Source organism: Tupaia chinensis, unplaced genomic scaffold, assembly GCF_000334495.1.
Source record: "Tupaia chinensis unplaced genomic scaffold, TupChi_1.0 Scaffold000276_1, whole genome shotgun sequence".
Classification (NCBI taxonomy): Eukaryota; Metazoa; Chordata; class Mammalia; order Scandentia; family Tupaiidae; genus Tupaia; species Tupaia belangeri.
Genome location: NW_006159758.1, coordinates 897,921 through 913,384, shown reverse-complemented (window position 1 = coordinate 913,384; position 15,464 = coordinate 897,921). Strand labels below are relative to the sequence as shown.

Below are 15,464 nucleotides of genomic sequence, written 5' to 3'. Positions count from 1 at the left end.
AAACAAAAAAATTAAGTGATCAGTTACTCATCCACAGTTGATGTCTACTTATTTTCTTTGTGAGATATCTCTGTGTGCTATGTTAAGTTTAGTAGAGGCCTATATAGTCTTTAACTTGATCTTTCAAATTTGAGTGAAATGTCAATAAAATCAATGAATTATAAATACTCTATCTTCCAGCATAATTGATCAGTGATGTCAAAAAACTAAAGTATATTTCCTAGGACTTCAGGCATGAATACAAATCTGTGCATTTTAATGTAATGGCCTACCAGAGAACCCTAGGAGAATATGAATGACTTGGACATCTGTCGAGTTATTCTTAGAGTACAACTGGACATATGCACATTTTAGGAAATAAAATTATTAACGTAGTCACATTAAATGTTGTTTACATACATGGCTATTACAATTTTTCATAAAAACCTACGTTACTAAGTTAACTATTATGCACAGAATTATTGACTCTTTTTCCCATTCCTCATCTATACTCCTCTGACTCATACACTAGCCAGTACTTTTTTTTTTTTTGAGAGTTTTTTTTTGCTATAGGGCGAGGGCGCTTGCCAGACAGACAGAGACAGACAGAGAGAGACAGAGAGACAGAAAGTGAGAAATCATCCCCCAGGGGGATGGCCACACCGCAATCCCTTCTTCGTTCTCCTCTCAGGATCTTGGACACGCACGCACACGCGCCTGGCGTGAGTTTTAAGCCACCAGGTCCGGGATGCAAACCACGGTCAACTACATGGGAGTCAAGCGACATAGCCATTACGCTAACCGCTGGTCCCCACTAGCCAGTACTTTCAATGGTAAAATTGATTCTTGACAATAGAATATACTTCTCTATGGCGATCCCCCAAGCAACCTACAACCACTAAAACGGCAGAGATTCACCTAACTCTGCAGCTGCTATCCTGTCTCCAGTAGGATGATGATAAAGACTAATCTATAAGTGAAAGCAACAATTCTTGCAGCTGTAAGAGCTCTCTCGGCTCTGCGCCCCTTCACTAGTCATAAACCAAATGCTCTAAGAGTGTGACCCCTGAACTGGTCTCCCTGAATTGATATCACAGAATTACGAGCTGAGGTGTCCAAGTAACAGGACAAGGAGCAAGAGGAGGCAAAGAGAACTGGGCTGTGATGATGTTGCTTTCGGGCCCCAGGAAAGAGAGGATGCAAACTTCATTACGTGGGGAACATCAGGGGAGATCCCAATTCCTTAAAAGCCTGTGGAGAAACAGTCAAAGAAGCAGCAACGGCAGCTAGAAGTGACATAACCCAGCTCCATATCGCTGCGAGGCCGTAGGACAGGCACAGAGCAGGAGCCTGCCATGTGGGAGCAAGGAGTTTGCTCTGTCAGCCATTGTAAAACGCCCTCACAATCTACCAGCCAATCTTGTCATTTCCAACAGCTGGATGAATTTGCGAAATAAGTTTGTAACACTGTGCACCTTTTAAAACTGCAATTGAGTACTAAATAATGGAGTAGTTTTGTTCAAAAGCAATATTTATTTTTCATGAAGATAAGAGGCATATTACATTTGCCATAGGAAGTGCTATGAGAGGAAAAAGCTGCATGTTACCGATATGACAAAAAAAATTAAAAAACCCTCTATTTATGAAAGTGTTCTGCCCTATAAGAACATATTGAATGAAAGGCATTATTCCAGGTGAGTGAGCCATGCAGAAATGTGGATTTATTAGGGTTTGTTTTGAAATGTAATTTGTACAGTGAGCTTTTTATTCCTTTGATGGCAATGAAACAGATTTATTGGCTACATGTTGGGAGTGCAATAGATAATAGATAACCAAGGGAGAAGTTTTACTAAAACACTCAGGAAAGAAAAAGAAAAGTGAGTGAATATGCCTGCTTATATTTCACCTAATAAATAAAAAGTACAGATAAGGCTTTAACTGAAAACCATCCTGCTTATTGTAGCCTGGAAGGTTTATTGAAAATTGGGTAGAGCACTCTAATTTTTCATATTTACAGCCACCATGTGAGCTGTGCAAGCCCGAGAGATGTTCCCCACAGTTTGACTTGGGTCCAGGAAGTCAATGTTTTTGAAGGAAATGTGCAAGTGGCCATGAAAGGGAAGAAAGGTTCCTGAGTATTACTGTCTACATGGGCTATTTCTGACTGTGCTCTTGATTTTAGAGAACCAAACAATAGAGTATTTAATTTTACTACTCACTCCCTGAGTAAAACACTGGACACTTTCAAGGATGTTTCAGAAAGTACATCTTCAATATACATAGGCAGGCCTTTCATCTCAAAGATCTGAGAAGACCTGAGCTACTTACAGAGAGTGGAGAATTTGGACCTAGGACTACCGATCTTACAAATCCAAGTTCATTAGGCCACTCATCTGACACTGGGACTTACCCAGGCAATCACGTAACTCTCAGCAAACTTGTAGTCAGTAAGGCCCTGGACTCATGGAAGAAATTGGATCTCCTTTCTACTTTCAAAGCAGGAAGAAAAATGTAGCTCTTCAAGAGTAGTTTCTGAGTTATCTGGGTTTCAGTGTTGCTGTCTTAAGAGTCTTGCTTTGGAGAATAATGAGTCACTTCCTACTCCTGGAATCAGTTTCTGTTAAAATAGACATGAAGGAGCCAGGGAGGAAAAATTACTCTAAATACCAATAACAGATGCAAAATAGTTTTCTGGAGGAGAGCAGGGACAAATGTGTGCTCCTACAATTTACAGTTGGCTTCTCAGAACGAGCTCCATAGATTGAGAACACACCAGAAGCCCCAGATCTTATTTCATTTGGTTCAGAAACAGGAATTCAAGATGGTGAGTACGTGTTTAGGGATTTACATCAATAAAATTTGGTGGTTTTATTACTGCACAAAAGCTTTTTGCCTATAAATAATCCATGATGGATTAAATATAAAATGTCATTGTAAATCCATGTCTACATGTCAAAGAGCATCAAAAAGATAGGAACACAAAAGCAAGGTACATAAAATTAACTGGCATAGTCTGGAGAGTTTGAATTCATTATTAAACATGGATCTTATCAAATATTCTAATTTCTGCTACTAATATTCTCATTTCCAGTTATGGCAATTTCCAATGTATACTTTTTTCTACTTGCAACTTCCTAAACCTTCCAGTGGACACCATTTTGAAAGGTTCATACAGATTCTGCACACCATTCTTGAAAGAATTTGCTTTGTAGACAGGCTTTGGGGAAAAAAATTCAAAATTCTGCTACAGTTTATATACTGTCTTTCATAGAATTATCAAAATAAACCTTCTCAGTAATTTTTTTGAGACAAGTGTTAAATGAATTAGCATGCCTCAGCAAAATGCATAAAAAAGAAGGCTTAATGACTTAATTTCTAAAGCACCTCTACTATTATGGCATGGTTTTAGAGACAGATAATTATCTACATAGGTAAGTGTTAGTATATCTTGTAGAAAAACAGGGTTCATAATTGCTTTTTCTCTAGAAACCACATTTTTCCTTTTTATAATCAACTAAGATGTATACATAAGAAAAGCTCATCTTTTAGTTTGTAATATACAAGTTTTTCTTTAAGAGAACAAGATCTAAAAGTGTTTCATGATTCAAAATTTGAAAATGAATTCACCTTCCAAATTTTCATATATTTAATCTGCTTCATGTTTGAAACATTTAATGTATATTTTGTGTGTTTCATATGTCTAACTAGTCCTTTAATGTGTCAAGAGATTTTAAAGGGTCTAAATAACTCAACCATATGTAAGTTCTGATGTACCTGGCTATATATACTGAATAAACCATTTGATCTATTTACACAAAGACATGAAGAGATGATATATATATACATATATGTATATATGTATATATATAAATCTGTGTGTGTGTATTTCCTCAGACACTATTATTAAATGCAGTCCTATATTCTTACATGTAGAAGTTGATGATATACCTTTCTACTTGCTGTGGGACTAACAAAGCTAGCTTGAAACTCAGCAACCTCTTGTGTTCATTGCATTTCAGGCTAGTAGTAACCAGTTGCTGGTGAGAAAACGGTCTCATACCCTACCCTTCACCTAAGCACCTGTAGGTGCGTTCATGCTGAATGTAAATATGTGCACATTCTTTTATCGAGGTGGTCTTGAGCTGCAGATACAATCACACCGCTCATGGTGATCCAACTGGATGTCCACGAGAGCCATGTTCTTGGCTTTGCCTCTCCTCTTGAAATTGCCAGGCTCAAACTTTAATACCTAGGACAAGAAGCATATTTCCTGTTAGAAAGCCCTTGGGGTTAAAACAGCCAGATACCACATACTTTCCCTTTGTAACAATTGGTTCTTTTTTAAAACACATAAACATACAGCCAATTGATCTTTTTTTAAAAAGAATTTATTTTATTTATTATTGTTGTTATTCTTAAAATTTGCAATAGGGCATGAAAGAGAGAGAGAGAGAAAGCAAGTCACTGGAGTCACCAGGTCTAGGACTCAAACTGCGGTCAGTCATGTGGGATTCCAGTGCTTTAACCACCATGCCACTTGCTGGCCCCTAACAATTCTTAATTCTTTGGAAGTTCAATGAAAACGGTGGGCTTCTATACTGCTGTTATAATGTACATGCGAAAATATTTTTATACACAAATATCAATTCCCTGAAGTGGAGGAGTCCACTGATCCCAGGGTAATGCCCTAGTACTACCTACCTGCAGTATCAAGATTGTTTTAGTATGTTATATACTGATACTTTTCTAAAGGTCTGATTTGGAGTGCTGTCCCAAATACTATCAAAAAGATTCTCAAAGCATGTATTATACATGAATACAATGCTTAGCATATCAACATAGACAGAGAATGAGTAAAGAAGACACATAGCATGCTGGTATGCCTAAATGTTTCCTTGATGTAAAACATTGTGCCCTGGTGAAGGTCATTGGTGACCATGAGTAAATGAAAATATTTATAACCTTATATATTTGTTAAAATATAATATATACCCTTTAGAGCTGAAAATAGATCAGGCTCCACTAACATTTTTGCACTTTAATATCTGTGTATCAGCAAAGCACTTCTTTTTCTTTTTTTTTTTTTTTTTTGAAGAGACTTTTGCTAAAGGTCACGTACACTCATTAGAGAGAAAGAGAGAAACAGAGACAGAAAGAGAGAACTCATTTCCTGGAGGGGGGATAACAGAGAGAAAGAAACAGAGACAGAAAGAGAGAACTCATCTCTTGGAGGGGGGTGGTCATGCTGCAATCCCTTCTCCATTTTCCTCTTGGGATTTTGAGCATGCACATACATGCACCCAGTGTGAGTTTCAAGCCGCTGGGTAAAGGACTTGAATAGTGATCAGTCATGTGGGCGTCTAGTGCCACTTGCTGGCCTCCAATATAGCACTTCTTAAATCGGTAACTATGTCCTTTTTAATTAGGACATTTAATATAATTTCTTAAATTAGTAGCTTGAGTAGAAGGTAATTTTCCTTTCCTACTGTGGCCTTCATTGAGTCAAAGATTAGCCATACCATAGAAAAATACTTGGTAACATTACCTCATTGTTTTAAAATATATTATGTAGTAAGTTAATTGCTTCTTTTCCTTATGTCCTTAGATTCCTATTAGCTTTCATTTTTTATTTGTTCTATTTTACTTGATGACACCACTGTACACTTCTACAGCATTGCACAGTCTTTAAAGAATTTGTACAGACCCTTGTTATTTCTCTCACACCTTCCACACAGTAGAGGAGGTATCATTATACCCATTTTACAGATTAGACAACTGAGTTTCTAAAAAAGGATAAGTACTTCTTCCAGGGTCTTCTGGTGACTTGCACTAGAACAGGGCTTTGTCCTCTAGACACCCAAGATACTTTGACCAATGCCTTTCTAATATGCCTATGAGTCCTTCTGTGTCTCAGTGGTCTATCCAGACTGGCATAGGAGCTCGTTATGCTTTGCTCACTGCAATTCTGTCCTAGATAAATGTTAGATGGAGAAAATTTGATTTAACATCTATGTAACCATTCATGGCATCTCTATAATTCTTTACTATGAATTGTATTCCCAGCAATTTTCTCATCCTCACCAAACCTAGGAAAGATATAGCTAGGGTGGTCTGCACTCATAGCCCACCTTGCGCACACTCCCTTTCGCTTAGCAGTTAGCCATGCTGTTCCATGGGACTTCTGACTAGTCAGAAAATAAAACACAACATTTATTCAATGTCCAGTCAAACTGGGGCTCCTGGACTCTGCTAACCCCTGATGTAACATAGAGTCCAATGTGTAGCAAAGTTTCAAAAGAACTGTGAGTGAAAAATGGGGGTAGGGGGAGGAACATCCTAAGAGTGTTCATGAGGGAGGCATAAAGAATCAAATATATTTAATATTGGTAAAGCTAGACTATATGCCAGTCTTGATAGGTTATATTATTATTGTTTTCTCCTACAATTCTACTCATTCAATATGCATCATATGATTTGATTTCTAATCATTTATCAATGCCCTCTAGTAATTGGACAAGAGCTTTGAGGGCAAGAATAGCGAAAACAATCAGAAACATTATTAAGTGCTATAAGTGGCTTTGTAAATATTCAAGTATCTGGACTTCGCTGAAGCACTATGAGATAGGTACATTTCTGGTTCAGTTTATAGTTAACAAAAGAGAGAGATTAAGCTACTTGCTCAAGATCGTGGAGCTTGTTAATGGTTGAACCTGAATTTGACTCCATGTGGTCCAGGTCATGTGCGTACCCATGAATTCTAAACGTTTTTTGAGAGAGATTTTTGCTACTGGGTGTGTGTGCTTACCAGAGAGACAGAAAGCCCCTCAGTGAGGGGTTAGCCACTCTGCAATTGTCCTCTATCATCCTTTCAGGATTTGGGGCACACATGCATAGGTGCTCAGCATGTTTCAAATCACTGGGTCTGGGACTCAAACTGCAGTCAACTATGTGAGAGTCTAGCACCTTAACCACTATGCCACCTGCTGGCTCCACAGACTTTTGTTTATACATCTCAACAGCATGTTGGGAACATAGTGGCTGCTAAAGAAATACATCTGGTCACCAATGCAGGATGGGAATGTCATGTTCTCTCCTTGGGCTTCCTCCGTATATCTCCTCAATCCCAATCTCACATAAACACAGGAGGCAAAATGAAATAGGTAAGTAAGACAGGGGAGAGGCCACAACAAAGTGGCCCATGCTTTGGGCTCATTTCAATCCTTTCACAATTTTAGAGTAAAATTTAAAGAACTGAGAGCAGAGTTATGAAGATATTTGCCTTTTTCAACTCCCATGTTCTCTCCTGCAAGGGACCTATAGAAAATTGGTAGGTGAAGGTCTGAGAAACCACCACCCAGCTGGGCACTGGGAAGATGGCTGAGACCAATCCAAGACCGTGTAGGACCTGACCTCTGTGGAGCAGATTCTCTTGCAACAGATGCAAGATAAATTTTAGACAATGTCCAACCAGATCATTGGAAGAACTGATGATAGGAGTAGTTGCATTGATGACCTGGAGAGAAACATCACCAACCTCATGACACAGGCTGGGGTGGAAGAACTAGAAGGTGAAAACAAGATACCTGCCACACAGAAGGGTTGAATGTGGCTAATAATTCACATCGAATTCTGGAACACCAAGGAGAGACCAGCTGGCTTTCTGAGCTAACCACTATGTGTAGACAGGTTTTACATTATAAAGTATGCATTCTTAACCACGTAGTACATAGTGAGTTTAAAGAGTGACCCCTCCCCCCAGTGTCTTGAACATATTATCTTCACATTTCAGGCCTTGGTTAGTTGTATTATTAATTATTAAATACTAAAACTTTGGCAAAAAATTTAGAAAAGATGTGAAGTGCTTGCACATATGTTTATTGTGGCATTATTCACAATTGCTAAGACATGGAACCAACCCAAATGTCCACAAACAAATGAACGGATTGGAAAAACGTGGCATATATACTCTATGGAATACTACTCAGCCATAAAAAACAAGACCCTGGCATTTGATAGAAAGTGGACAAATATGGAAGATTTAGTGTTGAGTGAAGCAAGCCAGGCTATGAAAGAGAGACATTGTATGTTCCCACTCGACATACTAACCGTCCACACTCTATGGTAGAAATTGAGAGATTTGAGGACATAGAAGCATTAAAAATAGTTATAGATTTGGAAGGCAATGTGGGAAGAGGATGAGAGAAGAGGGAGGAAGGGTGAGAGAGGCAAGACATTAATGGGACACAGAAATGAATTATTATCTGTTGTTGATAATGTGTTTTGTATCCTCAACTGGACTGATATAAAGTGTATTCATGTTGGATAAATTCAACTTACAAGCAAAGTGATGTATAGTAGTTAAATGTATAAAATTTTTTTAAAAAAATGATAAAAAAGAACAGAAAAGATGTTGCTTCTCCATGAAAAAATACATAACACATGCAAATGTACTACTTTGGGGATATCAAACAGCCCTGCCCATGACAGATACAGAAACCTTACGATGCCGTATTTAGTAAGAGTGAATTGGAAAGAGTTGGAAGTGGATCCCTACTCATTTGCCAACAATCTAACATGAATTAGTCACTATTATTCAAGACTATCTGCATGTAAACCAGATATCAGGGTTGGGGACTGCAGGGGAGAGAAATAATTCCTAAGAAGTTGGGCATATGATAAATACTATTTGTTTAAAGAAGGCCATTATTAAGGTCTAATAATTTTCAATCACCGACATCCGTAAAATCAGTGCTGTGTCGATTTGCTTTCTCATTTGATGGCAAACAGAAGTGTGTGCTTTGGGATGAGAACAGAAGCCTGGGCAGTTTTTCTAACTGGTCTTCCGATTGTTTAGGGATTCTCCCTGTTTTATATTAAGCAATGCGAGCACAGTATATATGTGTTTTGCTGATAAGAAGAAAAAAAAATATGAACTGGCAGACACTTTTCCCAGACAAGACAGGAAAGCACTATTTGAACAGAGTGGAAATTGGACTGCTTTCGTGGCTGATCACAGCACTGATGTTCAAAGCTCTCAGACCATGTAATAGTCTTAGGTCCAGGTACACAGCATTGAAAGGAAGAAGAAAGCAAGGCTGATTGGAGAGAGCTTGGAAAGTTAAAAGGAAAATGAAAAGCCTTTATCTGAGAAAGCAAACTGGCTGGCTAGGGGTTATCTGATCACCTCTAAAGGGATGAAGTGCTGAATTAATTACAGCAGCTGAAGGACACTGACTAGGAGCTCACATCACAAAGTGCTTCCCCATTTTCCACGCTGTGGTTCACAGCTACAAGCACAAGCAAGAAAATGCAAGTCCAGTGAGGGGCAGCCAGCCACTGCTTAGCTACGGGTGGAAATGGAAAGCCCAGACTTCTCTCTACCGACTGGAAGTCACCTGAAGCCAGGAAAACTTGCCTTTTACTAAAGGAAGAGTGACTGAGCCGCTTGGTCTTTCATACCCCTCCAAAAATCAAAGATGCTCAGTTTTGCAAATTACCACATCACAAAAGATACTGAACTATAGTTACTCACCATGTTGCCAATAAACCACTGAATGAATCATCGCCATGAAGCCATTACGCTAATAAAACAATAACAGGCAGAAAAGCCATTTGCTGAGTTGGGTTCTTGTTTATTTGGAATATAAAAAAAGGTTGTTAAGGCCCTGTAACAGTTCTCAAATTAATGGCTGACACAGGAACACAAGTACATATTTCAGGACAAACGTATCACATAAACCTGAATCATTAAGAGTTTATTTAAGATTCTACCCAACTTTTAAAGCAGTCTTTTATTCAGTCTGCGTATGTGTTTTTTTTTTTTCTTTTTTCTTTTTCAGATGCAGTGTCTTAAGGGAAAAAAAGCTTTTTATTTTTGCATCTATTTTGACTTTTTCATGCTTATGTGCTATATAAAATGTATATATAATCAAAGATTTTAAAGGATGGTAGTAAATTATTCCTTTACAAAAGAATTATTTATCTAATTTCATTTGTTATTATTATTATTATTTTTAATTTGACTAAAGAGAAACAGAAAGGAAAAGTGAGAAAGCAAGCTGCCAGGTCTGGGACTCAAACAGTGGTCAGCCACGTGGAAGTCCAGCCCCTTATCCACCATACCACCTGCCCGCCCAAGGTAGTGAATTATTCTAAAGTCTAAGTAGGAAAAAGTATTTTGAGAACAGGGTAATGTACTATTTTTCTAGCTGGGTGATTACGCACCCTGTAAGCCACAGTCATAGCAGAGGCTGAGCATAGTGTAACAGGAATGACAGCAAGTCCTGATACATGACACTCAGTGAGAAAGACATAAGAAACAAGAAATGGAAAAATATTTGTGATGATCGCATCTATGACTAAGCCACTATACAGTGTATTCTGGATGGGAAACTGCATCCTGTATGTTCCAGACTTCTCTCTACCGACTGGAAGTCACCTGAAGCCAGGAAAACTTGCCTTTTACTAAAGGAAGAGTGACTGAGCCGCTTGGTCTTTCATACCCCTCCAAAAATCAAAGATGCTCAGTTTTGCAAATTACCACATCACAAAAGATACTGAACTATAGTTACTCACCATGTTGCCAATAAACCACTGAATGAATCATCGCCATGAAGCCATTACGCTAATAAAACAATAACAGGCAGAAAAGCCATTTGCTGAGTTGGGTTCTTGTTTATTTGGAATATAAAAAAAGGTTGTTAAGGCCCTGTAACAGTTCTCAAATTAATGGCTGACACAGGAACACAAGTACATATTTCAGGACAAACGTATCACATAAACCTGAATCATTAAGAGTTTATTTAAGATTCTACCCAACTTTTAAAGCAGTCTTTTATTCAGTCTGCGTATGTGTTTTTTTTTTTCTTTTTTCTTTTTCAGATGCAGTGTCTTAAGGGAAAAAAAGCTTTTTATTTTTGCATCTATTTTGACTTTTTCATGCTTATGTGCTATATAAAATGTATATATAATCAAAGATTTTAAAGGATGGTAGTAAATTATTCCTTTACAAAAGAATTATTTATCTAATTTCATTTGTTATTATTATTATTATTTTTAATTTGACTAAAGAGAAACAGAAAGGAAAAGTGAGAAAGCAAGCTGCCAGGTCTGGGACTCAAACAGTGGTCAGCCACGTGGAAGTCCAGCCCCTTATCCACCATACCACCTGCCCGCCCAAGGTAGTGAATTATTCTAAAGTCTAAGTAGGAAAAAGTATTTTGAGAACAGGGTAATGTACTATTTTTCTAGCTGGGTGATTACGCACCCTGTAAGCCACAGTCATAGCAGAGGCTGAGCATAGTGTAACAGGAATGACAGCAAGTCCTGATACATGACACTCAGTGAGAAAGACATAAGAAACAAGAAATGGAAAAATATTTGTGATGATCGCATCTATGACTAAGCCACTATACAGTGTATTCTGGATGGGAAACTGCATCCTGTATGTTGTGATGATGTTCAGAGAATGAATGCAAAATAAATAATTAATATAAACCAAAGAAGAAAGACAGAAATGACAAACAGCTCAGAAACAAACAATGCTGAGAATTGAAGTTTAAAGGCAGTAAAAGGCTGGGGTATAGCAAGGGTTTAAAAAATGCTCATGGAAGGGACCAGCAGATGACGTAATGGCAATGTAGCTGGACTCCCATGTAGTTGACTGCAGTTCGAGTACCGAACCCAGTGGTTTAAACTCACACTGGGCGCATGTGCATGTGTACCCAAGATCCCAAGAGGAGAATGGAGGAGAAACAAAAAAAACCAGGGACGGGCCGTATAGGGGGCGATTTCTCACTTTCTGTCTCTCTTTCTGGCGAGTGCACGCACCCTATAGCAAAACTCATGCCGTGTGCGTGTGCATGTGTGCTCAAGATCCCAAGAGGAGAATGAAGAAGAAGGGATTGTGGTGTGGCCATCCCCCCGGGGGGTGATTTCTTGCTTTCTGTCTCTCTGTCTCTCTCTGTCTTTCTGGCGAGCTTACACGCCCTATAGCAAAAACCTCTCCAAAAATAAAGAAGAAAAAATCTCTCCAAAAAGAAAAGAATATGCTCATGGAATTTGAAAACACAATTTTGACATCTGTAGATATTCATCTTTTTTTAAATGTATTATTATTATCATTTTTTTCATGAGTGAGTGAGAAAGAGAGAGAGAGATCAAGAAAGAGCTCCTTCAACAGGCTCTTCAGGCCATAATCCACCCCTAGCCAGCCCCGGATCATGGACTCACACATGCTTGGCATGTTCAGGGTGGACTCCCCAAGCAAAACTGAAACCTTTCTAGGTGGGTCAGCCTAGCAGAGTGTGGCATTACTGCTGTGCCACTGTCTGACCCCTGTGGATGTTTCCTTCTAATAGAAGTTTTCTCTAAGTGGTCTAGGGTTACTATAGGGTGTATTAGCTACAGTTCTAACTTTATGAAATGAATAATTAGCTTTGGACAGCACCTCAGAGGAGGAATGACTACTACCCATTCCAGAAAACATATGGGGACCAGCAGGTGGTGGTGAAGGTACTGATTCCCATGGTCAATCACAGTTTGAGTCCCAGACCAGGTGGCTTGAAAATCAGGCTGGACACATGTGCATGTATACCCAAAATCTTGAGAAGAAAAAGGAGAAGGAGGAATTGCAGTATAGCCATCTCCTCCACTAACAGTGGGGGGTGGGGGTGGGGGGTGATTTCTCACTTTCCGTGTCTCTTTTTCTGACAAATCTACATGCCCATGCCAACCTCCTGCTGCCCCCCAAAAAAAGACCACAAAACAACCCGTGATGGAAGTCTGGAGGGGCACTAACTTTCCAAGAATGACATGAGAACTGGGTCTCATTCATGACACAAATGGCCCATGTCTGAGTGAGGAGTATCTTGCCCCATGTAGTTTGCTACGGTTTGTTAGGATGGCCTAATGTGAAGCTATTTGGAGAAGAGAAAGGATGTACACGTTTTGTTGTGCTTAATGGCATAGTCCATTCATTCAGCAAGCCAGTCATCTGAAAGGTAGCCAGAACTGAGATAGCAGACTATGCTCTCCAAATAACTCTACCCACATCTATTCTGAGCTTTAACGTCTTCAAGTGCCTTCATTCACCAGGGATCCTCAGGTGGTAGAAGCATAGGTGTTATCACCATTACCGACAGAAGTGAATGAACATTTATGAGCGCTCTATAAACAGGAACTGTTCCAGATCCTATCTTTATTGTTTTTGCACTTCAGTCACCAATTTGTTTACATTCCTTACAAAATTTCAGTAAGATAAGGTTTTGAGGGTAGGATAAAGTGCAGCAGCTAATTGCAGGTCTGTCTGGAAATGCAAAGTCGCATTTGATTGTGGGGATTAAGTTAGGAAAGCAAGGCCCTGGAAAGTTTTAAGTGGCTGGCCCTTGGTTACCTGCCCATTGGCTGAGCTGGGAACAGAACCCACATCTTCTTCCTTCTAGGACTACCCATTTTCCATTGCCCTCTCTCTTACTGGAAAAATACAGGAAATGCCTGACTCATGGTCTCCATCATGATATAGAAGTGGAATGAGGCAGGAAGACCCTTGACAAGCTCTAGAAATGTTGTTTCCAGAAAAACAATTGGAGAGATTTTCTTGACTTATTATGGTTGCTATAATCATGACCTAATTACCTACTGCCTCTTGCCAGAGAATACAAACTCCTTTAATAAAACTTCTATCTCTTGGGCCTTCAATTTGGAATTTTAGGCAAATTTGTTTCAACAGCAGATGCTTCAAACAAGTAAAAACTGCAAGTGTTATTCTTTTATCTCAGGTCTGAAGTGCAACTTTGTATTACTCTAATCTCTTGTTTCATACATAAAACTTATTTATATCACCTAACTCTTTTTTGTTTTTAAGATTTTGCCTTAGAGTGCATGCGTTCACCAGAGAGAGAGACAGACAGAAAGACAGAACAGAGACAGTGAGAGGGAAAGTGAGAAATCATCCCCCAGGGGTTAGCCATGCTGCAGTCCCTTCTCCTCTATTCTCTTCCTGAGATCTTGGGCACACATGCACACGTGCCCAGTGTGATTTTCAAGCCACTGGGTCTGGGACTTGAACCATGGGTGACCATGTGAGAGTCTAGCGATGTAACTTTTATGCCATCTGCTGGCCCTTCTATCTCCTGACTCTTAAACTGTAATAGAATGCAAATTTTAAAGTAAAATTCTGTATCAGTGGCCCAGCTGTGGTAGTGCCTACTAGCAGATAATGCCACTCTTAGTAGCTGAGGCCACATAGGAGGCTCAGGTTTAATTCCAAGCCTACTCTAAAATGCCAGGCACAGTGGCGTATGCTTATAGTTGGTAGACTAGGGAAGCTGAGACAAGAGGATAATGATGTAGCAAGACCTGTCTAAAACATAAATTTAAAAATAAATTCTACATTTAAAAAATATCCTCCTGAAGTTAGTCCTGTGGCCTAGTGGTTCAGGGAGCTGGATTCGACATGGCCAACCCACACAGTTCGAATACCAACTCTGGTGGCTTGAAAAATACATGGGGAATGTGTGTGTATGTGTGTGAGCATGCTCCCCAAGCCCAACAGGATGGAGAAATAGAGGCGGAATCACGTCATGACCCAGCCCTATTGGCGGGACTTCCTCCCTCTCCCTCTCTGTCTCTCTCTGGCAAGTGCACGTACCTTTTGGCAAAAGAAAAAATAACCTCCAAAGTCACTTCTTTTTCCATTTTGTCCAGGGACAGTAATGATTTTAGATGTTGTAAAAGTGGCAGAAACAGAGGTCTAAGTTTGTGCTATCCAATATGGTAGTGACGGGCCTTGTGTGGCTATTTACATTCCAATTGTTAAAATCAACTAAAACTTAAAATTCAGTCTCTACTTGTGTTATGCACATTCCAAGTGTTCAATAGCCACATGTTGCTGGTCACTGCCCTTAGTGCAATGGAGCAGCTCTGTGGCTGCAGAAAGTTCTAGGAGACAGTGCAGGTGGTTTTGTCATTATCATGACAAAATTATGAGAAGGATGGAGAAAGTTCATTTCTACCATGTTCTCCCTGCTGCTTCCTACATTTTTGTCTGCTGACTGAATGGATGTAGCCAGGGACCAATGGATGAAACCAGTACGTATTAATTTAAAAGGTCACCATATTTCTAGGGACTATCACCTTCCTTCATTATGAATCATCGGGTAAGGAAAGAACTAAAATAACAGTATCCTCTTAGTGTCTACACAATATGTTTTCTGGAACCTTCTCTTTTTAAAAAAAAAAAAAAATTGCTCCCCTGAGTATGTTTTATAGCTTATGACGGAGTTCAGGAATGCTGCTCCAACATATTGAAAGCTTAAGGAATTTGAGGAAATGGCAGAAGCTGGAAGGTCAATCCTTCTACCCTGAAGTAAGTCATAAAACCTAACAAGGATTTGTTTTTTCTTTTTGAACTTCCTATGAAGCAGAACATAAGCACCTCACATGAGAGGTGCCCTCCCTACACTCAGAGGAGAGGAACATCCTTG

General features: G+C 39.3%; 1 protein-coding gene across 2 annotated transcripts in view; it reads right to left on the bottom strand.

Moving 5' to 3' along the window:
• Nucleotides 1–1,504: 1,504 nt before the first annotated feature.
• Nucleotides 1,505–15,464, bottom strand: part of PDGFD (platelet derived growth factor D) — a 293,702-nt gene continuing 279,742 nt past the window's right edge. For both annotated transcript variants that reach the window (XM_006150078.3, XM_006150079.3), the window contains exon 7: nucleotides 1,505–4,228. In XM_006150078.3, coding sequence (XP_006150140.1) covers nucleotides 4,103–4,228 — 126 coding nt within the window. In that variant the 3' untranslated portion in view covers nucleotides 1,505–4,102. The remainder of the gene's footprint in view (nucleotides 4,229–15,464) is intronic.